Raw genomic sequence first — 26,150 nt, 5'->3', positions numbered from 1 at the left:
GAGTGAATGATGCAGTGGTGGAACGGGGTGGGTCAGAAACTTTTTTTTCTTTTATTATTATGGTATTTTATTTATCGAATCTTCCCTATTAGAGACTGACGACAAGTATGCAAATCATAATTAATACACTTAATTACTTGGAGTACGTCCCTAGCTAAGTATATTGCTGGATGGGGAGGTCTCTTCGCGCGGATTCGTGTATGGCTAGTGTGCCAAGTTAAAGACTGCGCAAGTCTATAAGGATGGGCCTGAAGCTTGGCCTGATACTTTGCTTTCACCTTGGCAATTTAATCTTTAACTGATCCTACATTTAAGTCTTTATGGATATTTCATTCCGTAGGTACCATGGTGCCCCAGTGATAGTTCATAGTATCTTCGATTGAGCTCTCTGGATTATTTCTAAATTACTAACGCAAGCATTTGCCCATAGCTCGGAGCCGTATGTCCAGATGGTTTTGAGAACTGCATTGTACAAAAGTACTTTGTCTGGACGTTGATATGCAATGACTGCACCATGCGACACCAAGCCGAAGCCTGTTACGCGCGGAACCCAGGCAGAAACGGAGCCCCTCCTCCCGCCCAACCGACCGAGGGGCGCAGCCGCATGACGCGTGACGCGTGTTACCGAACTGATCACGAGCATGCATGAAGGATAGGTGTTAGACTAAAGTTCGAGGAAAATTAGAGCTAAACACAACTCAAAGAGCTAAACATGCCAAGATAGCTAAGAAATAGTACTAATTACGGGAAAGGTATGTTAGTATTAGTGATTTAAGAAGAGGAAGGGAACTAGTAGTGGAAATTATATGGTAGAGGGAATTGAAGTCCGAGCATAGGACCCTAAATGGTTCGTGCAAGTAATAATTTAATCAACAAAGCGGAAGGAACAGAGCAATAAAGTTTCTAGTAGATCTAGTAGGAATCGTAAAGTTTATTCGTCTCAACATGTCAGGGCTATCTACGTCACCCTTAATCAGGTTGTGCATAAAAATCACCCGAAGCGTTTTTCTACGACTAACTAAGGTTGGAAGGTTTATTAAAATCAATCTACGAGGGTAAGATGGCAATCTCACACCTGCATCCCAGTTAAGGACACGCAGAGCAAAAAGTAAAAAGTTTTTCTGGACTGATTCTATACGGTCCTGGTGTACTTTGTACTGGGGGCACCATACACAAGAGCCGTACTCTAAAATCGGATGAACAAGCGAGATGGACTCCAGTTTTAGTGGTGAACGCCAATGTATATTACTAGCTTTAAATTTAAGTAGATTTCGCTTTGATGTGTTTACGCCAAGTGTAATGTCCTATCTCAGACTGAGATATGCTTCAGTCTGTCCACGGTCCTGAATTACAAGTTATTTATAATTCGCAGGACTTTATTTTGGAAAACCATGAACTTTGCCAGCAACTGAAAATGGGTTAGCGAAATCAGAACACTCTTGGATCATTGACTTTTTAAAAGATATCTGTATTCTTTCGGATTATTATGCTCTCGCTTATGTTATGCCGTAGATTATCTTTATTGGTGTTACGACGCGTATGAATGTTTTTCTGTTGATGGTGGATGGACTGCTTGCCTGCGATGGCTGATTGACTGCCTGCCTACGATGGCTGATGGACTGCCTTTTTCTTCATGCAAGGCAGTGCCTTTTATAGATCGGCCGGCCTTCGATTTTCCTATGAATGTCTTACAGATATCTTATTTCTACTTCAGAATGTGGGAAGGGTTCTTACATAAATATATATTGCCGAATTATAGTCTGCGCGTGCAGACGGGCTGATCGGTAACAGAAGGTTACCTAATCATTAGCCCTGCAGTCAGTGTCCAATATTCCCGGTAAGGAAAGTCGGAGACTGCTGACTGGCTCGCGCATGTGAGGGGTTTGCCCGGTAACCGAGGGTTACCTAAGCAATCGCCTCCCAACAAGTGTCCAATGTCCCAGGTAAGGTGATCAGTGTGCACCGGTACCGTGGGAAAGGAATTTCGTTGGCACTTCGGGAATATATATTGTTAGGAATATTTATTTACTTAATATTATTTTAGGTACTTATTGCGTAAGCCCCTTGTGCTGGTCTCCTGTCTTTTGGCGTGTGCTGAGTTTGAATTTTTGCTGGGTGTTGATCGTTTCACCTGGGAGAAGCGTTGGCTGCGTCGTCTGCTTGTGACGGACCATGGGATCCATGGTTCGTTACACAAGTAAGCCTTCTATCCAGATGAACACCAAGGTATATTACTTCGGTGCCATGTGGAATGTTGATGTTGTTCAGATATAATGGAGGGCAAGTTTATCTGTTTAGGGTAAAGGTGATATGCTTGCACTTTTGCTCGTTTACGTGTATGCGCCAGTCTGCTAGCCATTCTTCTAAGGCCACGAGATGAGATGATAAGTTTTCCATTGCTCTTTTTGGGCACTTGGAGCGACTAAGTATGGAAGTATTATCAGCAAATGTCGAAATTGTTGTTAGGCTGTTTGTCGGAAGATCTGCTGTAAAGATGATATACAGTGTCGGTCCAAGCACGCTGCCTTGCGGTACACCAGCTTCAATTGGATGATATTCAGAGAGGAAATCTTTGCATCGTACTGCGAAACTTCTTTGATGTTGGTATGACTCCAATATTCCATGGATGTTCTGTGGAAGTAATATTTTGATTTTGTGGATTAAGCCATCTAACCAAACGCGGTCGAAAGCCTGGGCGACATCCAGAGCAATACTCCCGTCTTTCAAATGCATTTCGTATCTCAAAGGTTATACGGTTTACTTGTTCAATGGTTCCGTGTTTTTCGCGAAATCCAGATTGGTGAGTCGGGATGGCACCGTTGATAAGTAGGTGTTGCTTTATCCGATTCAGGAGCAGCTTTTCAAATATCTTTGATAGGCAAGGCAGTAGGCTGATAAGCCTATATAATGATGGCTTGGACTTGTCTTTTCCGGCTTTATGAATCATTGTGATGACTGATTTCCTCCATTCTAGAGGATAATAGCCCCATTTCATCATGCTGCACATCTCGGCAATTCTATGATCATTTTAGGGGAGATGAATGAATCTTTAATGACCCTTGTGACTTCTCCTGATTGGAATATGATAGGCGGGGTAGCTTCGGGATTGTTGGTTGGTGGGAGCACAAAGCTATATGTTGCTGGGTGTGGTTTGAAGACGTTTTTTAGATGGACGACAAATGTATTTGCCTTCTCTTTGTTGCTGCGAGCCCACTCTCCTGCTTGTGTATGCAAAGGTGATTCACTCTCGATTGGTGGGCATACGCCTGATTTAGCTTTCCACAGTGGGAATCGTTCGCTAGTTGGGGAGAGTTGCTCCATATAGGATATTTGAACTCGGTTTTTTTCATCTTCTAGGGCTCTGCGTAGTAGGTGGTTGGCTATTTTTAGCCGCTCTTTCGTGGCAGGTGATCTGTGTGCTTGCCACTCTCGGCGAAGCCTTCTTTTATCTCGTAGCAGCACTTCAATGTGCCCAGAAATACGACGTCTGTTGAAAAGTTTATTAGGTGCTAATATTGTACCGCATAGAAGTTATAGCCATCGAGGTGAAAATAGTTTTTATTTGTTAGGTGAGTCTCTGATATGAGAGTATGGCGTCAATGTCGTGTTGAGCGAGGAATTGTAAGAGCTCGCATTTGTGCTCCGAAATGCCATTTGCATTTCAGAAACATATATTAAGACAAGCCATTTAAACAGATTTCTGTTTGAACTCCAGCATCGTTTTTTGTATTGCTACCATTGTGTTTGTTATACATACCAACATTGACTCAATTACACTGGCAATTGGGATGGATTTGCAGCGGATGTTGGGCAGAAATTTCTGGGATATGATAAGATGCCTGATGCGGCTTAGAGACTGACCCGTTATTGTAACTTAACGCCTGAGCAAAATAAACTCCCAGAGTCGTAGTTGATGGTATATTTGGTAAGTTTTGTCGGACAACCGGGTTCCGAGCTGCAGTTATTTGTTGGATTAGGCGACTTTTCAATTCTTTACAGACAGGAAAATCTCTATAATTGGCGGTATACTTTCCCCCAAGTTGCTACATTTTTGGCAGATGGGTCCTCCTTATATACTGGGCAGGCCTCAGTGAGATGAACATAACCACACGCAATGCAGACTGCCCGTAGAGTGCAATAAGTTTTCGTGTGTCCATATTCATGGCAATTTGTGCATTGGACGGGTCCATTTTGTTTGTGTGATTCCTCAACGGTGATCCTACGGTGCAGTAGATATTGAAGCTTGTAGATTGGGTGAACTTCATTTTAACTTATACGCATACTTTCAGGTGTCAGTTCTACTTTGAACATTGGCTGGGGATTTTTATTTCTATTTATTATGCTCATAGCCATTTTGACTTCGAAGCGCTTATCGTTAAGTCCATCTATTATCTCATTGATTGGGACTGTTCGTTCGATTCGTTTGATAACCACTTGAAATCCTTTGTTACTTTTAACTAATTCATTTTTTCATTTTCGAGGTATTTCACAACTGATCGATAGTTTTGTTCGTCATTGACTTGTATTTTTGTTTCATTTATGTTACCCCTTTTAATGGACGTGACATAGAATGTGTTTGCGCCAATTTTATCAGTTACTGTTTTTGACCAGTTCAGCACAATTTGCCTGACGAACATAAATAGGTGGCGGCCTTAATTTGTTGGCCTTGGGTGTTTGGGCGATCTCATCTTCAGTTGGGACACTTAGTATCGCAAATCTATTGTTTGCTAGTGCCTTATGTGGCACAGTGTTCTCGGTTATTTTAGTTATTTTAGCTGCATTGTTATTCTTCGCAGTTTTTGGGTTCAATTCTCTTTTGATTTGCACATTGCGATCGAGCCCAGTCTGAATTAACGCTCCGTTAGCGTTTTTCGAACTTATTGGTTGGGAGAGGTGGGGCTTGTCGCAGTGGGTCGACAGTATCGGGCGCTGAGCAATTGCAGTGGATGTTGTTGTGGTTGCTGTCGTTGTTGTGGTCGTAGACACAGTTTTAAGCGAGGGCATTGTACTAGTTGTTTTCGATATTAGCAAATCGTTGGTTAGGCAGTACGAGTAGTGGGATGGGCACTAGGCACTCCATGACCCACTTTTCAATGCAGGGCAGAGAGAGCTCTCCTCTTTCACTTGCAGGGATTCAGTTTTTGTTCGTACTTCTGCCTTTGGCTAGCGTATAGAGAAGTACGCGTTGTTTTTTGCTTGCGAGAGCCGACGCTCGTCTTGTTGCTGTTGCCGGGCTTGGCTCATTTTGGCTTTGGTTACTGTGCTTGTGCTCTTTACCGAGCTGGTGCTCTTCTATGTTGACATTTGTTTTTTTTATTTCTATTATTCTTTATTAAACGATTAGATGATATTTATGGGCAGCACGAGCACTAGTACCCATGCATACCCCGAGCGCTTTTTCGAATGCAATTAATTGCGATTAATTGATTTTCACGGCGGAGCGATACAAAAATACATCTGAAGTCGCTGACGGTTGATGCAAACTGAAAAATTATTTCTTTATTCTGGCTAAAATAATGATCCGATCTCAATCAGATTCAACTATCTGGTAGATACGGTCATTCTTTACAATACTGCTTTTTCGTTTTCTCGTATCTTCAAAATTGTGGATGCCACGGATTTTCGTCCCTTGTAGGGGTGGAAGGAGGTGTGATGAAAAGTTGAAATACTTGGTAATAGAAGCGTTATGAAGCCAGAATTGTCAACGGGAAGTATGCTATTACCAATGTCTAACAGTTGTCTGGAAAACAAATCTGCTGAAGCATCGTTTTGCAATTTAACACGTACATTTGTAGTCAATCTAAGTGTTTTCACAGAGCGCCACAAATTAGATGTTTTCAAACACGCATTAATTTCATCAGCAAAAGTTCCCAGTTTGACTACAGGCAATGTTTGTCTGAAATCACCTGCTAACAATATCAATGCACCACCAAACAATCGATTATCTCCACGAATATCTTTCAACGTACGATTAAGTGCTTCCAGTGACTTCTTGTTGGCCATAGTACACTCATCCCATACAATAAGAGAGCATTGCTGCAGCACTCTCGCCATCGCAGATATTTTTGAAATTTTGCATGTAGGATTATCGTCAGCCTTCATATTCAAGGGAACTTAAGGACAGAGTGCGCCGTGCGACCACCATCCAATAATGTGGCAGCGATGCCAGACGAAGCCAAAGCCAATGCGATTCTACCTTGTGCTCGAATGGTAGCCAAAATAATCGAAATGACAAACTTTTTCCGGTACCTACAGCTGCATCCAAAAAAAACAGTCCACCATGTTGTTCTTCGATAACTCGCTATATTTGGTCGTAAACCCTTCTTTGGTTGATATTTAACCGTGGCTCATTGTTTTGCACAAACGCATTAAGCTCGGCACGATCATACTGCTGTTTACGCTCCAGTTCTTTGTTGAAAAGGTCGCGTATATCACGATTAGGCGCTGTCATACCTAATTGAGCTAATACTTTGCTTGCCATCATCAAGCAAAGGTCTTCAATAGCAATCAATGCTTCGTTGTAAATTTCCGGCGTATAGTCCATGTTTATATCACCCGTTTGACGGCGCAATCAATATAAAAAATCCTCTGACAAATGATTTTGATGTTTTTGCCACAATTCAATTGGCTTTGATGGACTGCACGTGGCTATAATAATTGCGAAAAGTGTCCGAATTTGATGTGGACTTGATGACAATGCTGCATCTTCAAGTGTAAGATCCCAATGCATGTCATTCTAAAGCATATTCAATTGTTCGCATGCTTCGCGATACGTCCCACACAATTCTTCATCAACAGTTCGCAAAGATTCAAATGATGTTGGTCCACGAACATTTATTAGCAACAATCGCAAATAATAACACTTTTGATTGTTAGGATGAACTGTATAAATTCGTCCTATCGCATCTTAGTGAAACAATACTGGCTGACCATGAACGGCTTTTCCGCGTCTTCGCCTTTGAAAAAGTTTGACGAATTATTCCACGTATAATATTCGGGTACTTCGGCGTATAGCAATGTTTTCGCAAAATCATCTGCTTGACACAACGAAAAAAATGCAGTTAGAGTTGTTGCTGGTGGTTGCGCAGCTCTTCGCATTGCATTTCCGGGGGTGAAAAAAACGCGTTGACGGTTTTCAAGATAAACAGCTAAATGAACTACAGTTGGATGCCTATCATGGATCGGGAATGATAATATGCGCCATACTGCTTCAATTGAACTGATGTATCTGCCCATTTAAAATTGAGTGATTTCATCGGTAACATTAGCAACTGCTCCAAAAACAGCCATATCACTGCCCTTGTTGATGTATTTGCAAATGTATTTAATAGATTGAACTGAATTGCAGACCTCTACGTTTATGTGCGCTTTATAAATCTTAGATAATAACGGTGAATATGGCACAACCCAACGATTATCAATCTCCAAATCTTGATTTTTAACTCTCAAAGTTACCGAATGGCCATTATCTTCAGTTGATCGACGCCGATATTCGGGATATCCATCGTTGCCCGTCACTGTATCGGAGACCAAATTTTTGGAAAACGTTTGGAGCGTTTCCCTTCAACCATACAGGGTGAATTCAAATTCAACGCACCACATGGACCGTGAATCATATATTTGGTGATCACTTCAAACAATTCAGGATCCACTGTCGGATCTGGAATTTCTGCCGAAATCACATCGTCAAATTAAAATATGCCCATGAGGCAAACCTCGTTTCTGCCATTCAATTGAATACATCCAACATTGAACAGACCCAAATGCACCGTGTTTGACAATTAAATCCATGAGTGATTTCAATTTTTGTCTAAAAACACGTGCTAAAATATCATGGCGATCTTTCGATGTTTGGCCAACAAACAATAGTTCCGAGATTTCTTCCCATTGCGGATTACACGTGAAGGTGATGAAGAGGTCTGGTCGACCGTAACGGCGAACGTATGACATCGCATCTTGCGCGTACTCAAACATATGACGTGGGCTTCCAACATACGATGACGGTAATATTATCATAGTTCCAACGTTTTGTGCATTACCATCGTTGTTAATGGCATCACGCAAATGAACATACTCTTCGGAACGTAATTTGGCTTGGTTGAATCGAAGAAAATTTAACCGTTCCGATTCAATTTGTGTATACATGTCAACAATATACTGGTGGAAAAGTGCTCTACACCTCAATATGTGGTTGTCTTGATTTTGCCGTATCTGCAGCCTGTATGCGTAATAATTCATAGCACTAACTTTCTTTGTTCATTCTCGACCGTTTACTGGATTTATCATTTTAATGTTGTCCTGTCCGCTCCAAAACAATATGGGATATTTTAATGCATCATAACAGCGATGAGTCTCGGATACACGTTCAAGTTGTTCATTTCTACGATGAAGCACAATATCACGATTATTAAATTGCTCACCAACTATGACTATTGCCACTTCGTCAACTGTTTGTGCATTGAAACGCCTTGCATGTTCGCCAACCGGTGTTTTATCAGCTCGAATAACAATTTTATGATCGTCAGATGGCATTCGATCAAGCGATGTTTTGAAAACCTGAACCAATTCGTTGTGCTCATGGAACATATTTTGCAAATCGAAAATAATTTGTCTCCGCGTGTTGGTAATAATGGCACACCGTCGATCAGCTTCGTCTTCCGCGTTCCCGATAAAATATAATTGCAAAAATTGGTGGTCTGCTCTGCGTTGTCGAAAGGTAACAAAGAGCCAGCTCGATGGTATATTTGACCTTGAATCTGAATAAAATATATGATAGAATGAGAACAAACGTACAATTTGCATAAACAAAACTATTTAATTACCTTGAACGTTGGCATGAAGTTGTCTCTTATAATAATATAATATTTGTGGCGCCAAAAGATGTCATTTGAAAACTCGAATTATACTTTCGTAAATTCAAAAAATGATTAGACTCAAGTGTCAATCCATTAAGTAATGTGCTCAATGGTTGTGGTGGGCTGCCTAATTCAGGCAATTTCACTTTACCACTCGCACAGCACATCCCATCTGCTTCACCTTTAAATTTGAATGCCTGACAATGGCGACAACGATCGTTCATTGGACCAATTATAATTTGCCTATGAGAAGCGTAATCGGTGACACTACTGTACGCGAAGGCAACACCTTGTAGATTTTGAATATCACGACGTTCATTTGCAGTTGTTGTTGCATCATTGTTCCGTTGATTTTAACGGCAACTTGCTGTGCGTAGACGAATATTTTCATTGCGATGTGTAATGTCTTGGCTACTTTCACGGCTCCTTGAAGCCACAACTTGAAACGAATTTCGCGTTCACCGACCCAAATTTAATCGTCTCGACCACACAGGTTGGTTTAAAACGCACACATTTTCAAAAGCAACAAATATACTTTCACAAATTGCAATATTTTCAGAAAACAAATTTTCACACAAAAAGTTATAAAAAACAAAATCTATCATCAAATGTTCTGTTCTACAGAATGACACAAAATGAAATGAAATAGGCGTTCAAACACACATTTTTAGACCAAATTTCTTCTACAGAATGACAAAAAATGAAATGAAGTAGGCGTTCAAACACACATTTTTAGACCAAATTTGTTCTACAGAATGACACAAAATGAAATGAAGTTGGCGTTCAAACCCACATTTTTAGACCAAATTTGAGATTTTTTTTGATTAATTTTTAATTTTTGTGGAACCTATTTGAAGAAAAGTGAAAACTTTTGTGAAGAAAGACTGCCGCATACTCTGGCTATCATTTTAAAAAATTTGGTGCAATTTGGTGCACGCGTTGCGGAGAAATGAAATAGGCGTTCAAACACACACTTTTGGACCAAATTTAAGATGTTTTTTTTAATTCTTGGGGAACCTATTTATAGAAAAGTACAAATATGTTTGTGGAAAATAGGTCACATTCTCTGGCTATCATTTATATATATTTATATATATATATATATGGTGCACGGGTTGCGGAGATAGCCGCTTACACACAGATTTTTTTCTACAAATTTATAGTGTAGATACATTATACACCCCGAAGGACAACGTGTAATGCATTGCCGCTTGCTCTGTCCAATGTACTGCAGTTTCTAGCTAAGGCATGGTTCAGGTCTTCCCGATAACAAATCGGGGGACCTTCACCAGGGCCATGGCTGAAGGTGCCTGGCGGGTAGCCATAAAATGCTAGAGGTGGTTCTCCCGATTAATATTAACTGTATGGACCTTCGGGCCGCAATGGAGCGCGGAAAAGATCAAGCAGGGACTAGGATGTCTGTTTAAACGTCGGTGGAAAGCGTGATTGTTACCACCGTCGCGCACGGGAAGGAACGCCTCCTTCCGCCCCTACAAGGGACGAAAATCTGTGGCATCCACAATTTTGAAGATACGAGAAAACGAAAAGGCAGTATTGTAAAGAATGACCGTATCTACCTGATAGCTGAATCTGGTTGATATCGGATCATTATTTTAGCCAGAATAAAGAAATTCTTTTTCAGTTTGCATCAACCGTCAACGACTTCAGACGTTTTTTGTATCGCTCCGCCGTGAAAATCAATTAATCGCAATTAATTGCAAATTAATTCGCGACAAGCGTCGTTTAAGGCATCGCTCATTAAAATCTATGGAGATAAAATTCGTTAACCAAACCAAAAAAATTAACAAAAAATACCTTTTCGAAGGTTGCGGGACCAACTGCCAATTGGGAACAAAGCAAACGAAAAAGGGTTGTACATTTGGTACCTGATCGCGATCCCAATTCCCAACCCTGCAACCTTCGAAAAGGTTTTTTTTGTTCATTTTTTAGGTTTGGTTAACGAATTTTAGCTCCAAAGTTTCTCCACAGATTTTAATGAGCGATACCTTAAACGACGCCTAATTAATGCACCTATACAGAAAACAGAGAACACAGGATATCACTTTTTTTCGACTTTTCCCGAGTTTTTAAAGTCGAAATTTCGTAAAAAATACCGCAAAAAAAATCATCATATTTGCATTCAATGCTTTATATTTCCCAGACGGAAAGCTGAAATCACAGTGTTTGGGCTTAACTTCTAGCTGTTTTAATTATCTTTTCAAAATAGTGGTTTATAACCAGACGTAAGATACTAGAGTTATGTGAAAGAAAGAAGCATTACCTCTGAAAATGGCTTTAAAAAAAATACCAGAATTCAAAAATTCTTAAAAAAAAAGTTTTGCCATAGAAAAAAAAACCATAATTCTTTAAAACATTTTAAAGTCCCCCAGAAAAAGTCGGTTTGGATCCTTGAGGAAAAAAAGTTGGATTTTGTCGAGTAGTGTAATTTTTACTTAAACCAGCAACACAGCAACACACAAACACAGGCCTTTTTGTATGAGCTGGCACTAACGCGTGGGTATAAAAGCAGTAAATTTTGCGCTTAACAGTACAGGGAGTAAAAAATTTGACATTTGCGGATTTCAGAGCGCCTTGAATTGAAAATTATGACTGCTTGCTGAAAAGTAAAAATTGAATGTGAAAACCGAAGCCTGCCTGTATATATGGGAGTAACGATACTTTGGCAATAGCATGGTCTCAAGGCAAGTCGAACAACTTTGCGTCGCATTATTTTGAATGCTAAGCACATAAGACCAAAAATTAAAAGGAAACCGTCTCGTATTGGCTATCGCCTATTACGTGAAATTCAATGGGCATCGTGTGGTGTTCTTAAACTAAAAAAAAATTTAATTTCGAAGGCTCTAATTAGGTGTTGGGTCATATATATATAGGTGAACAAAAAAAAGTTCACTTCAGCGAGAGTTGTGAGAAATGTTCTTCGTTATTTCGCATTTTAGTTTAGTTTTGCTCAGTTTTTCCCTGTTCAGTGCTTTACTTTGCTTAGTTTTTCACTTGTTCATTTGTTTATTTTTAAGTGCAATACCCTTTTCACACAGAGCACATCTTAAGGAAACAGTGGTAATCTTTGAAAGTTTTGAAATATCGACCATCTATCAAAAAATTGCTTTACTTTGCTTAGTTTTCCACTTGTTCATTTGTTTATTTTTAAGCGCAATACTCTTTTCACACAGAGCACATCTTAAGGAAACAGTGGTAATCTTTGAAAGATGTGAAATATCGACCATCTATCAAAAACCAGCTGATGACTATAACAATTACAAAGCTTAGATCTCTTAAAAATTGTATTAGTTCTTTTCATACACTGGTTTGGCCTTGGTTGCTCGCAATTTGCTGGAGTATCTCTCGCTTGGTCGTCTGGTGCTCCTACTGTTGCAGAAATTTGTCCAGGCTGGTCCCATTCGCTTGGGCGCCTTGACCGCAGAAAAATGTCAAAGCTTCTGTCTTGGTCGATCTCAACGGAATTCTCCTAGCAAAACAGCAATATCTCATAATCTCATAGAGAGATTTCCACCACGGCAGTCCACTTTAAGCAATTAGCAATAGTACGTTAGCAATAAATAGTATTATAACTAATAGCGGAATAGAGGGACGAGTTACTAGACATTAGACCGAATTATACAAAGTTGTTTATATAGCTTTGAATATGTTGTAATACTTAAGAAACTTAGAGATAGTATCGATGTTAGCTTTTTTTTGCAAAAGTAAGTACTGAAGATTGGAGGGATTTTTCAGAATAAGAGAGAGCCTGATATTGTCAACTTCAGGATAGTTGTCTAAAAAATGAATTGTGTTTAAAGCCTGTCCACAATGCTGAAAAGAGGGTGTATGGTAGTGAGTTGGTAGTGTTCGATGCGTAGCCAAGAGAAAGCAGAGGTACATACGTTCAGTAACAATCATTTGGGAATGCATCATCTTCCGTGCTGGAAGGAGTTCCAGTCTAGCGATTTTGCTGTTTTAGGTTTTATTTAATTAACTTTTAATGATCTTTTTCGATGAAGGGTATGAAGGTACAGTGGCGATCAGTTATGGATACATGTTCATCACATATGGGCAGTTCCGCCAAAAGGTCCACCAGGCCAAAAATCATAAAAAGTCAATAAAAACCGATTTCTATATAATTTTTTCCGGATATTTTTTTCTAAATTTATTGAAAGGTAACTAATTTACTTTATTCACATATAATTTCATCCTAAAACCTATGAAATAAGCAAAAGTTCACGTTTTTGGTATTTTCTGGTATTTTTATAGACATGTTTTCTTTTACTGTTATCTCCTAGGAAGAAGATGATTCTTGATAAAAGTTTCTCCTTTAAGGTCTTTCTAATATATTAAACTACCTAAAACCATTATCAGAACGTTGGTCGAACCTTGGCTAACAGTATATTTTTAGGCTTTTATAATCGCGTTACGCCAGTAACGTTCGCCAGATGCCTCCGCGGATTTTTAACAAAAGAACAGGAAAAGTTTTTACATTTAATAAGTTTGAAAATTAACTCTCAATACTTCATTTATTAGCACAAAAAATGTTATACAGATAGCCCTATCCAATTCGCAGAGTTTTGCCATTTTGTACCCCAACCTCGAAAACTTCTGTTTTATGTAACGCACTTTTAGGTCATACTTTGGCTTATATCTTTAAAACCGTACGCTCGATTATTGCCATTTTTCTGGTGAATATAGGTTTAACCAAATTATATTCAACGAGGATAATCTTTTTTCAAAATTTCAGTTTTTTAACGCCTTCAGATAAACTTCAGATTGATAATAAAAAAAATAGTTCAAATACAATATGGCTTTGGCGGATGAGTCAAAACGTGAAATAAACCAGCGCAGCATATACCGGGGGTTTCCAATTGAGACTTTAAAGCATTGCAATGCTGGCATACGACAGACAATGAACCGATATGAACGCAGCGAAAATCTTGGTATGGGCACGTTTCCATTCATTTACTTCTGCACGTTCCTCTGCGTTAGATTAATAGAGACATTCCGATTACTTATTTCACGATGTGCACGTCGTCTAAGGTTTGTTCGTCTAATAGCAGTCATATTATAACTCAATTGATGAATAATATCTCGAGTTTAAACCTAATCTTTGACTATGAAATTTTCCTCTTCGCCTACTTTGCAGACATTAGTCAAGCAAATAACTAAATTGATAAATAATGACAATAAATTTACATCCATAAAACAAACAAATACGAAATCACTTTTTTCTCTCCATTTTGATATACATATATAGATTAAAAAAAAAAAAACAATAATTACCATTAAAAGAAATCTTCTTCACTATCAGTTTTTAGAGAGAGACTATATGAGTGTGTTTCAAAATTTCGCCCCGCCCCCTTCCGCCCCCACAAAGGACGAAAATCTGTGGCAGGCACATTTTTAAAGATACGATAAAACTAAAAACGCAGTATCGTAGAGAATGACCATATCTACCAGACTGCCGAATCTGAATCAGATCGGATCATAATTATAGCCAGAATGAAGAAATTAATTTTCAGTTGCTTCCCCTGCCCACTCCTGCCCACGGCCCACAACTCATTTTCCTTCTCGCTCGCACACTCTGCCGCGTTCAGTGCGCGAGCAACCCCTAGCGGAGGAGATGTAGAATATGAATGGAACATGTACAATCTACATGTTAGATGTAGAATAGACATTGTATATGTAGATGTAGATAGCAGATGTAGCAAAAAAATGTAAAATGTACAATTTTTTTTTTTTTTTTAAATTCTAAAAAATCATAAGCTCAAAAATTTATATACTGACTGAGTACGGGTATAAGTAGAGTCGTGTCCCCAGAAACGACTCACACGTTCCTTCTCGTTTTTAATTCTAATATTCTAAAAAATCATATGCTTAAAAATGTATATGCTGACTGAGTACGGGTATAAGTAGAGTCGCGTCCCCAGAAGCGACTCACACGTTCCTTCTCGTTTTTGTTGATTTTGGTTGGATTTTGGTGATGCTGCAGTCCAAATCTTCATATGTTTCAGCATGTTTTGCCATCAAATGGCGTCTCAAATTTGTTATGTGCTTGCCGGTAAGTTTCAGACCACACAGGTTACATATGGACTTGTAAGTTGTTGAATTAAATTTAAAAAAACACGCACATTTTCGTTCTGTACTTCACGACTCATTTTAAGCGCCAATAGTCAAACTGCAAACATACAATTCACAAAGGCGAGTGATCTGAATATGCATAAAGATCGTTGCCATAGGCGGCACCACACACACACACACGCATACAGACACAAAAGACACTTTTTCGTTCGCTCGTAGCGTCGTTGCTCAGTGAACAACAGTAACAAAACAAAATTGCAAAATTGGATCTTTGCTTGAGCGAAGAGCGAAATGAGCAAAGACAGATCTGATGGTGTCTTTTCTGGATCCATTCGCAATGTGTCCGTAAATGAGACGTTTTTTTCAGACACCCTGAAAGTGTTGACCGTTTTTGCGAGGAAAGGTTTCCCAGCGCCGGGCAGTGACAGAAGAAGTGGGGGACCGACTCCGCCCTACAGCTTCTACAGAAGTCGTTATGAGATTTTTACAGTCTTGCAGCGTGTGTGCCGATCTGCTAGTGTCCCGTGATGGCTCGGATGACGGTGGAGCACTGTACTCTGTTGAGTCTGTAGAACTCTTACGAGCGTTTCTTCGCTCGACTTGGCCAGATCGATCTGGAAGTTTTACGGGTGATGGGGTGATGGTTTGCTGCCATTGTCTGTCGACAATTAGCTCGAAGGCTTCGTGCGCTAGTAGCCTACACGTAGCCAAAGACATCGCTACTTGCTTCTTCTCCGGTAGAAGTACCCTGCCTGGTTACTTCGTCGCCTCCACCCACACGGCCGTCTAACTTTGAGCCATCAGTGTATATGTAATTCGCATTTGCTGTTCTACTCTCGCCCCTCTCCCAGTCCTCCCTGAGTGGGATGATACCTGGAAGGGCGTCGAGAGGTGATCACTCGGTATACAGTAATCTGTCCCCTCCGGTAGTTGAGAGAGTCTTATCATGATTCCCGAGTGTCTAATCGCGGATGCTTTCCAAAGTTTGAATCCTCTCATTCTGAGAGCGGAAAGCGTTGCTACCTTTTTCCCCATGAGTTCTACAGGGAGAAGGTACAACATGGTATCGAGGGCTTCGCCTGGGGTTGTGCGTAGTCCGCCCGTTATGCATAGCTCTGCCATGCGTTAGAGACGGCTGAGTTTGCTAAGACACGTTTTCTTGTTTAGTGCTGGCCACCACACCACCATTCCGTACATCAGGATTGGTCGTATGATGGCGGTATATAGAGACTATGTACGGGGTCATTCCCCATTTAAGTTCGATGGTTTTTCTGCAGGTATAGAGGGCCACAGTGGCCCTCTTTACCCTATCCTCTATGCTCAGTTTAAAATCGAGCTTCATATCGAGGATCAGGCCACGATACTTGGCATTATTGCTAAAAACTAGCGCTTCCCTGCAGAGTTTTGGGAGAGTCAGTGTCGGAATCTTGTATTTCCTGGTGAAGAGTACTAGTTCCGCTGTAGACGGATAAACACCTAGCCCGAATTTGTCTGCCCACTGGGACAGTTTCATGAGAGTGCTTGTCATGCACTCGCATAGCGTCTCTGAAAATTTCCCAGAGAATGCTATGGCAACATAATCATCGTATGCCACCATGTGGCATCCACCACCCCTCTATCTCCCACAGAAGTTTATTAACTGCTACGTTCCATAGGAGGGGCGAGAGGACTCTGCCCTGCGGTGTACCTCTGCAGACAAACGTGGAAGTTGACGTCCCCAGTGAGGCCTCAACGGTCCTGCATTGAAGCATTTGATCGTTGAGACTCATCGTCCGGGTATCAGTCCCCAGGTCCGTTAGTGCACCCGGGATGGCGCTTGGGATGATGTTGTTAAAAGCGCCTTTTATTTGACATAGAAGGCTACCAAAGTGTATTCCTTACAGTTAAGGGACGTTTCAATGATTGATGTGATCTCAGGGTGGTTTTTCGCCCGCTTGGCTTGCTGGGCGTAGCCTGGCTGTTGAGCGGGATCTTCCGCTTAGCTCTGCCGCTTGGTCGGTGCTTCGCCCTATCCAGCTTTTGCTGCCTGGAAATTCGGGATTATGGACGTGGCCCAAAGCCTCTGCTCCTTCCCCTTCACCGACGACCTGAAGTCAGGGCCGTCGTTCGACAGGATGAAAGCAGCGCGCCTCCCGTCGTGGTAGAACGGTTTCTTACCTTGCCCTGCAGCTCCGCTGGCTGGCGAGGTTGACAAGAGTTCCCCGTTCTCAAGGCGCCCGACTACAATTAGCCAGCATCCGTGGCAGAGACTTGACCGAACCCGGACCTGTTACCAGCCGCCCCCACAAGGAGAGTATAGTCGCACTTCCACCGGTGTGTAAAGTTACGGCGGCTGACGGGTCGCTCGTGATCCCCCCATATTCTAGAACCAGGAGCAGGCCGCACCGTACCCGTTCCCCTAGTCCGAGGGTACAGCTATGGCGAGAAAGGCCTTCATCCGATAGTCTCCCTGTAACACCCGAATGGCTGACGGCCAATATTGATTCTTAAAAATATAAGTTAAGCATTTGACAGAGGGAAATATTCACCAGAATCAAAGCTAAACTTTGAAAATTTATTTTAAAGCTTCTAGACATTGTAGAAAGATTTATTTAATATATTTATTAAAGAATTTGAAATTTTAAATGCAGTTTATTTCATGAAAATATCTATTTCGCTCAGAAGTTTTTCAGGCAGCGGAGCCTGCTTTCACTTTCACACATTTTCAAAACGAATAGTCAGGCGCTCCCGCACTCGTAGAACGCTCGACTTTACCGTTTTCAAAACGGCTACAAATCCTCGACGAAATGAAAAGTTAACGGCTTTATATACAACTAATAAAATCTTAATTGCAAAAGGAAAAAAAATAGATGAGTTAATGCAGAGATGCATTGACATTAATTTGACATCATTACCAGTGCAATTCAGCTTGTGCCCTTTTTATACCCGTACTCAAAAAGAGTTGGCGGTATATTGTATTTTTGGTAAAAGTAGATGTGTGCAACGCAGAGAAGGAAACGTTTCCGACCCCATAAAGTATATATATTCTTGATCAGTATCAATAGCCGAGTCGATATAGCCATGCCCGTCCTTCTGTCCGTCTTGATGAGCGCCTAGATCTCAGAGACTATAAGAGCTAGAGCAACCAAATTTGTTTTCCAGATATCACATTGCTATATATATTATACTATATATATATTTATGTGCTGGGATTGTGGCAATTGGCAATTGTGCTTTTATTAGCTTTATGAAAAATCATATTAAAGTAGCATTCTATGCACATTTAATCTCTAAACAAAATAAGTCTAATTTAAGAAAATATTATAAAAATATATTTTTTGATTAGTTACAAGTACATTATACTTACTTATAACTTTCTTTTTGGACTACCGATTGAAATAAAATAAATATTATCTCATTTAAAATATGTTTAACTAAATGTTTTTAGACCAAAACTGTAATTTTTTTGTCTATTTTTTTTCCTGTATTAATTTATAAACAAGAAAATATTTTTTGTTTTCATTAATTTTTTTTTTGCAACTGCAACGAATCACTGAATCTGTTGGGCAAATTCAAAACCAATGTAGTCACGGCTTAAAGACAGTATTGTTAACGAGTTTTGAATTTTTTTTAGCTGAAGTTTTCAAGTTAGTCCACTACATGTAGGGAAGTACCTTAATTTTGGATATAAAGATATATCGCAAAAACTCGATCTGATAGGAAAAAACCAAGTACAGGGTTGGATTCAGCGTCCCCGATTACCTTAAGAACAACATTCAGTTCTTAATCAACAAAATCCTTGTTCCCTTGTGTAATCTACATGTTAGATGTAGAATATACATTGTAGATGTAGATAACAGATGTAGAAAAAAAATGTAAAATTTAAAATTTTGTAAAATTCTACATAAATCATAAGCTCAAAAATTAATATACTGACTGAGTGGGGGTATAAAAGTAGAGTCACGTCCCCGGAAGCGCCCTTATGTATGTATATGTATGTATATTAGGCCGGAGTGAAATTTTTTTTTTTTTACCTTTTTCCAGTTCTACCAATCGATGATCCCTACTCTTAAAAGTATCTATACAAAATTTCAACTTTTTAAAAAAATATCTTAAGGTTCCGCATTCGACTTTCATTTTGCGAAGCAACCCAGTATGAGACATACTAAAAAACGAGAAGGAAAGTGTGAGTCGTTTCTGGGGACACGACTCTACTTATACCCGTACTCAGTCAGTATATACATTTTTGAGCTTATGATTTTTTAGAATTTTAGAAAAACGAGAAGGAACGTGTGAGTCGCTTCTGGGGACGCGACTCTACTTATACCCGTACTCAGTCAGCATATACATTTTTAAGCATATAATTATTTAGAACTTTAAAAAAAAAAAGAAATTTTACATTTTTTTGCTACATCTGTTATCTACATCTACATATACTATGTATATTCTACATCTAACATGTATATTCTACATGTACCATTTAGATTCTACATCTCCTCCGCTAGGGGTTGCTCGCGCACTGAACGCGGCAGAGTGTGCCAGCGAGAAGGAAAATGAGTTGCGTTGTCGTTTGCGGGAGGGGGCAGGGGAAGCAACTGAAAATTAATTTCTTCATTCTAGCTATAATTATGATCCGATCTGATTCAGATACGGCAATTTAATAGATATGGTCATTCTCTACGATACTGCGTTTAGTTTTATCGTATATTTAAAATTGTGGCTGCCACAGATTTTCGTCCTTTGTGAGGGCGGAAGGGGGCGGGTCGAAATTTTGAAATACACTTGTAGCAGTGTGATATCACATGAGTCTGGAAATCAAATTTGGTTGCCCTAGCTCTTATAGTCTCTGAGATCTAGGCGCTCAACAAGACGGACAGACAGACAGACGGACAGACAGACATGGCTATATCGACTCGGCTATTGATGCTGATCAAGAATATATATACTTTATGGGGTCGGAAACGTTTCCTTCTCTGCGTTACACACATCCACTTTTACCACAAATCTAATATACCCATTAACTCTTTTTTGAGTACGGGTATAAAAAGTGTTTCATGTATTTTTAATGATTATTTTCGTGTATTTATCTTAAAGTTAATAGTATTAAAGGCAAAATAACGAAATGTTAATTAAATTAGCTTAAAGTACTTAATATTCTACATATTATTTTGTTTGAAAAATTAAGATTTTGTCTCAAACAGTGGCAGTTCTCTTCTTGCTTTTATTCGGGTACGAATGAACTTATCCCTAGCTTCTGGTCCACATACAGACAATGAAGCCTCTGTCACAAGCTTCACACATCTTTCTAAAGCTTGAGTATGGCAAGGAAACTTATCAAATTGTAGGAAATCAGTACCTGATAATATCCAGCTTTCAACTTCGCTGTCTCTATACATCATTGTCATCGGAGGCTCTGTTATTTTTTCTTTCGTCCAATCTGTTAAATTATAATAAATTGACGCATGACCTTGAAGTTCAGGAAGATGAAAATCTCGAATTTGAATTGCCTCCTTACGTGCCTTCAGTATCTTTCGGATAGCCAGCTCCCTTATATAAGATGAATCATCTTGTAACATGGCCATTAAAATATTTTCTGGATGAGCGAAAAAGGAATTTCTTTGTATTGTTTTCAAAACAATGCTCTTTAGACCATCCTTCAAATATAAACACCTTTTAACAATGTTAAAAATGAGCACGGGGCCATAATTCAAAGTTGGCTTTGTTTTGATGTCAAACCAGGTTGGTGCGTATACTTTCATAACGAAAGTGGCCAGATCTTTTAGAGACTGTGTTGGCTTTGCTGTTCTGATGTATACACGCAGAATCCTGTTTGCGCAAGTAAGCCAACGTGAATGTGCCAGAGTCCCTAGGTCTCTGCTAGCCAAGTCTTGTGAGACAGTGCCTGCTGAAAGTGCGGAGCAAACGTCATACAGATATTTTTTATCGCTGCTTAATCAACCACTATACACGGTTGGCAATTTTATTGATATGGTATCAAAAGCTTCTGGTTTTAAATAAGGACATTTTTTGAGCATTTTGCCAATGCTGCCAGTAAAGCTATTAGGGCCTGTGGTGGAACCGTCCACAGCAATAAATAAAGGGCGAAGTGGTAATTCATTCGCATGCAACAAGCACACAAGCCACTGCAAGGGTCGATTGAGATGTTTTTCCAATAAGGAAATGACTCCATTTTTATGTCCAGTGTTCACAGCAGTTCCATCACAAGAGAAGAACGAATGAATGAATGAATTTTCTAAAAATGCGACAATTTTTTTTCCAATTGTGGCTGCTTTTCCCGAATCAATAGAAAGATGACCGATGTATTCTGAGCCCTGCTGAGATATTAACGATATACGTTCTTCAGTGCTGTTTTTTCGAGAAGAAATATTTTCATAACAGGTCATAAATAAAGTTTTGTCTTTACGACCGTCAAAATAAATAGCCATCATAGGGTTTATCTCGTTGAACACACTACAAATATTTGCGAACTTTTTCGCGCTTAATCTTACTTAGGTCTATTACATTTTATTTTTATATGTGATTATTATTCATGCTAATGATTGTTATCTGTCGTTCCTACCTAGATTAATAATTTTTAAATGGCTCTTAGTTTTTAGCGGAATCAGAGAAAAATTATGTTTAAAAAAAAAATATTTTGGCATATAACATTTCAAACCATCTTCATGCGGAACCTCAAGATGAAGTGATAGAACTTTGATATTATTTACACATTTTTTATTTTTATGAGGTCATCGATTAACATTACAGGAGTTAAGAAAAGAAAAAAAAATTTTTTTTTGTCCGTTTCACTCCCCTAATGTCTCAGACAATATGTCTTCGGTGAGCCGTACTTAACATTTTGTTAATTACACAATGGGACATCATTTTTATTCCACGAACCAAACCGACTTTGTTTACCTATAAATTTATTATGGTTTGTTCAAATAATTCATTGAAAATGTTTATTCTCCATAAAAAAATCGTCGGCTCGAAATAAGTCGGCTAGGATGGTGTAACGACATAAGTCCGCGCGACATATCTCCGCCCATACATTTTCCGCGCGGAGATATGACGCCAAACTCCGCGCGGCGATATGTCGCTTTTGAAACGACATATGTCCGCCCAGAATTTAGCGAAGATATGTCGTTTTTGAGACCGCGCGGAGATATGTTGTTTCAAAAACGACACATGTCCGCGCGGAGATATGACGCCAACGTCCGCGCGGAGATATGACGCCAACGTTCGCGTGGAGATATGTCGCTATGCCGTAAGGATTGTTGAGGGAAAAAGGTAGATTTTGTCTCCTAGTATTATAAATAAACATGTAAAAACTATTTAAAACATATTACTGCATATCATATATACTTGCAGTACTTTCTACGCGAATGAAACAGTTAGCAATTTTACTTAACGACTTCAACTTTGAGTGCATTGGCACCGCACAAACGGATGATGAGAATGTAATTTGCGAAAGCCTTAAACGTTTTGGTGCAATTATTGGTAATATTGAAGATGAGCGCGAGAAAATGGTAAGTCTGCAGAACGTGTGGAAATTACAAACCTGAGACTCCAACTATCTTACACAGCTTACTTTAGCCGATAAGCATATTATCGAGTCGCTGGAGGACTTCAGAAAAAAGCAAATCGGTGGCGTCAAAGAAAACAAAAAGAAGTTCGACAAGAAAACAGAGAAGTTTTGTCAATCCCAGGAACGTTTTCTCAACATGTCAACTAAAAAGCCCGAAAACACAATACAGGAGGTAAGTAATATTGCATTGTTATAATAAAGCCTATTCCTCATGCGTTTCCCATGCGAAATTGTACTAAAAATATCTATAACTTAGACAAACTCAGAAAAAACGAGAGGGATAGCTTCTGTGGCCACGACTCTACTTTCCCACCCGTACTCAGTCAATATATAAATATTGTATCTGTTAACAATTTTTCGCTACATCTCTCATCTACATTTACCATAGCTCGCAAATAATTGTCAACTCTTTTTCATTGCGGTCTGGTCTCTAAAAAAAACAGAAAAATACCACGGACAATCGCTCCCCCTCTGAGCAGAACACTTTTGGTCTCTTCGCTTGTGTTATCTGTTTCTTGTCTTCGGGTTGAGCCGAGACAGGCTCGTGTCTCACAATAACAACTTAAAGAGGCACATTTGATCAAGCGCTATCAGAAAAGTGTCTGTAGATGAGCAGAGCAAAAAAAGTGTCTGTGAAAAGTGTTTTAGTTTTGTTCATGTTTATGCCCCAATAATATCTGGGAAATCAATAATGCATATTATTGTGTAGGTACATATGAATATAGGTAAATTTTGTATTAAAAAGTGTTAAGTAAGCTTAAGTAAGCTAACAAGGAATTCAGATTTTCAGCAGTTAGAGCGCAAAAGACACTTTTTCGTTCGCTTTTGGCGTCGTTGCTCAGTGAAAAACAGTAAAAAAAACAGAATTGCAAAATCGGGTCTTTGCTTGAGCGAAATGAGCAAAGACAAATCTGATCGTGTCTTTTCTGGCTCCATTCGCAATGTGTCCGTAAATGAGACGTCTTTTTCAGACACCCTGAAAGTGTTGACTGTTTTTTGCGAGCTATGACATTTACACATTTAAAACGTAGATTCTACACCTCCTTCGCCAGAGGGCGCACGTGGCAGAGTGTGTCAGCAGTGTTTGAGCGATAGAGAGAATGAGTTAGCGCTGCAGCAATGCAAGGGGGCAGCCTCTGCCAATTAATTTATTTATTCTCGCTATAAAAATGATCCGATCTGAACAAGATTCGGCAATCTGGTAGATATGGTCATTTTCTACCAGGGAAATGTTTTTATATTTAATAACTTTGAAAACTGACACGCAATATTTCATATACCAGTACAATCCATTCTGTACAGATAGTATTACCCAATTCGTTTTTCAAACTCTGATAAATTGTTGACGAAATTTTGCACATGAGCCTGGAAACCAAATTTGGTTGCCCTAGCTCATATAGTCTCTGAGATCTAGGCGCTCAACAAGCCGGACAGACAGACAGACACATAGACGGACAGACAGACATGGCTATATCGACTCGGCTATTGATGCTGATCAAGAACATATATATTTTTTGGGGTCGGAAACGTTTCCTTCTCTGCGTTACACACATCCACTTTTACCACAAATCTAATATACCCATTAACTCTTTTTTGAGTACTGGTATACAAATATCATCAAACCATTTCTTAGCCCCAAATCTTTAAGAAAAAGTTGGATTTGTTCCTTTAGGAAAACTCGTGTCGAGTAGTGTTATAGCCTTTCTCCCGTTGCAAGTCGCGATTTAATGCATCGTGCATCGAACGATTTGGTGCTGGCATTCGCAATGTCGACAGCAGACTGCCGCACATGAGCACGCACATTTTTTGATCAAATTAAAGCTTCGTTGCGCATTGCGTCGTTAATTTCAAGATTATTCGAGTTTGTCGTGCGATCTCTGTGCAAAATTTCGTCAACAATTTATCAGACAGCTACAAGTGTGTTTCAAAATTTCGGCCCGCCCCCTTCCGCCCCCACAAAGGACGAAAATCTGTGGCAGGCACATTTTTAAAGATACGATAAAACTAAAAACGCAGTATCGTAGAAAATGCCCATATCTACCAGACTGCCGAATCTGAATCAGATCGGATCATAATTATAGCCAGAATGAAGAAATTAATTTTCAGTTGCTTCCCCTCCCCCTCCCGCCCACGACAACGCAACTAATTTTCCTTCTCGCTGGCACACTCTGCCGCGTGCAGTACGCGAGCAACCCCTAGCGGAGGAGATGTAGATTATAAATGGAACATGTACAATCTACATGTTAGATGTAGAATATACATTGTAGATGTATATGTAGATGTAGATATCAGATATAGCAAAAAAAATGTAAAATGTAAAATTTTGTTTATTCTAAAAAATCATATGATCAAAAATGTATATACTGACTGAGTACGGGTATAAGTAGAGTCGCGTCCCCAGAAGCGACTCGCACGTCCCTTCCCGTTTTTTTTTATATCTATTGCAGAACTTTTTTTGAAGAATTTTTGAATTTTTTTTTTTTTAGCTTTTTTCTGAGGTAATGCTTCTTTCTTTCACATAACTCTAGTATCTTACGTCTGGTTATAAACCACTATTTTGAAAAGATAATTAAAACAGCTAGAAGTTAAGCCCAAACACTGTGATTTCAGCTTACCGTCTGGGAAATATAAAGCATTGAAATGCAAATATGATGATTTTTGTGCGGTATTTTTTACGAAATTTTGACTTTAAAAACTCGGGAAAAGTCGAAAAAAAGTGATATCCTGTGTTCTCTGTTTTCTGTATAGGTGCATTAATTAGGCATCGCTTAAGGTATCGCTCATTAAAATCTGTGGAGAAACTTTGGAGCTAAAATTCGTTAACCAAACCTAAAAAATGAACAAAAAAACCTTTTCGAAGGTTGCAGGGTTGGGAATTGGGATCGCGATCAGGTACCAAATGTACAACCCTTTTTCGTTTGCTTTGTTCCCAATTGACAGTTGGTCCCGCAACCTTCAAAAATTTTGTTGTTGTTAATTTTTGTTCATTTTTTAGGTTAGGATTGGTTACCTCTGAAAAAGGCAAAAAAAAAATACCAAAGTTAAAAAATTCTTCAAAAAAAAATTTTGCCATAGAAAAAAAACAGTAATTCTTAAACAAATTTAAAGTCTCATATATATCAGAAAAAGTTGGTTTGGATCCTTGAGGAAAAAAAAGTTAGATTTTGTCGAGTAGTGTAATCGAGATGAGCTGGCCGAGCAGAAGAACGTGTACGATTCGCGTAAGAAGGTTGTTCCGAGGGAACGGGAGGCTGACAAGCAAGACATTTGTCATTTCGTTGATTCTGCCAACAATTCGGCCAAGATCTCAAACGCTTAAACGGGCAGTTTATAGAACGATTTAAGATTATTAGGTGGAGCTATGATATTGCTCTCTGAAGATTTCCGTTAAACGCTTCCAGTCATTCCGAAATCTACTGCTGCCTATGAACTTAATGCATGCCTGAAATCTTCGTCTTTGTGGCAGCATGTGAAGAAGTTGGAGTTGACCACAAACATGAGAGTAGCGTTGCAGAACGACCCATCAGCTACTGAAGTTTCGAGACAACTTCTGGGGCTTGGCAATGGCCAAATTCCTGTTGATGTTTCGACTGGATTGATATCTTTCCCGTCAAATTTGTGCGAGTTTACATTGTCGAAGG

The 26,150-nt window shown here is 39.5% G+C and overlaps 1 protein-coding gene across 8 annotated transcripts in view; it reads left to right on the top strand.

Moving 5' to 3' along the window:
- Positions 1-26,150, top strand: part of LOC111076104 (rho GTPase-activating protein 26) — a 147,517-nt gene that overhangs the window by 17,714 nt on the left and 103,653 nt on the right. For all 8 annotated transcript variants that reach the window (XM_022369743.2, XM_022369736.2, XM_022369739.2 and 5 more), the window contains 2 exons: positions 22,293-22,450; positions 22,508-22,681. In XM_022369743.2, the coding sequence (XP_022225435.1) occupies positions 22,293-22,450; positions 22,508-22,681 (332 nt within the window). The remainder of the gene's footprint in view (positions 1-22,292; positions 22,451-22,507; positions 22,682-26,150) is intronic.

This window comes from Drosophila obscura, unplaced genomic scaffold, assembly GCF_018151105.1.
Source record: "Drosophila obscura isolate BZ-5 IFL unplaced genomic scaffold, ASM1815110v1 contig_87, whole genome shotgun sequence".
In the NCBI taxonomy this organism is placed as follows: Eukaryota; Metazoa; Arthropoda; class Insecta; order Diptera; family Drosophilidae; genus Drosophila; species Drosophila obscura.
This window is presented reverse-complemented; position numbering and strand designations above follow the sequence as displayed.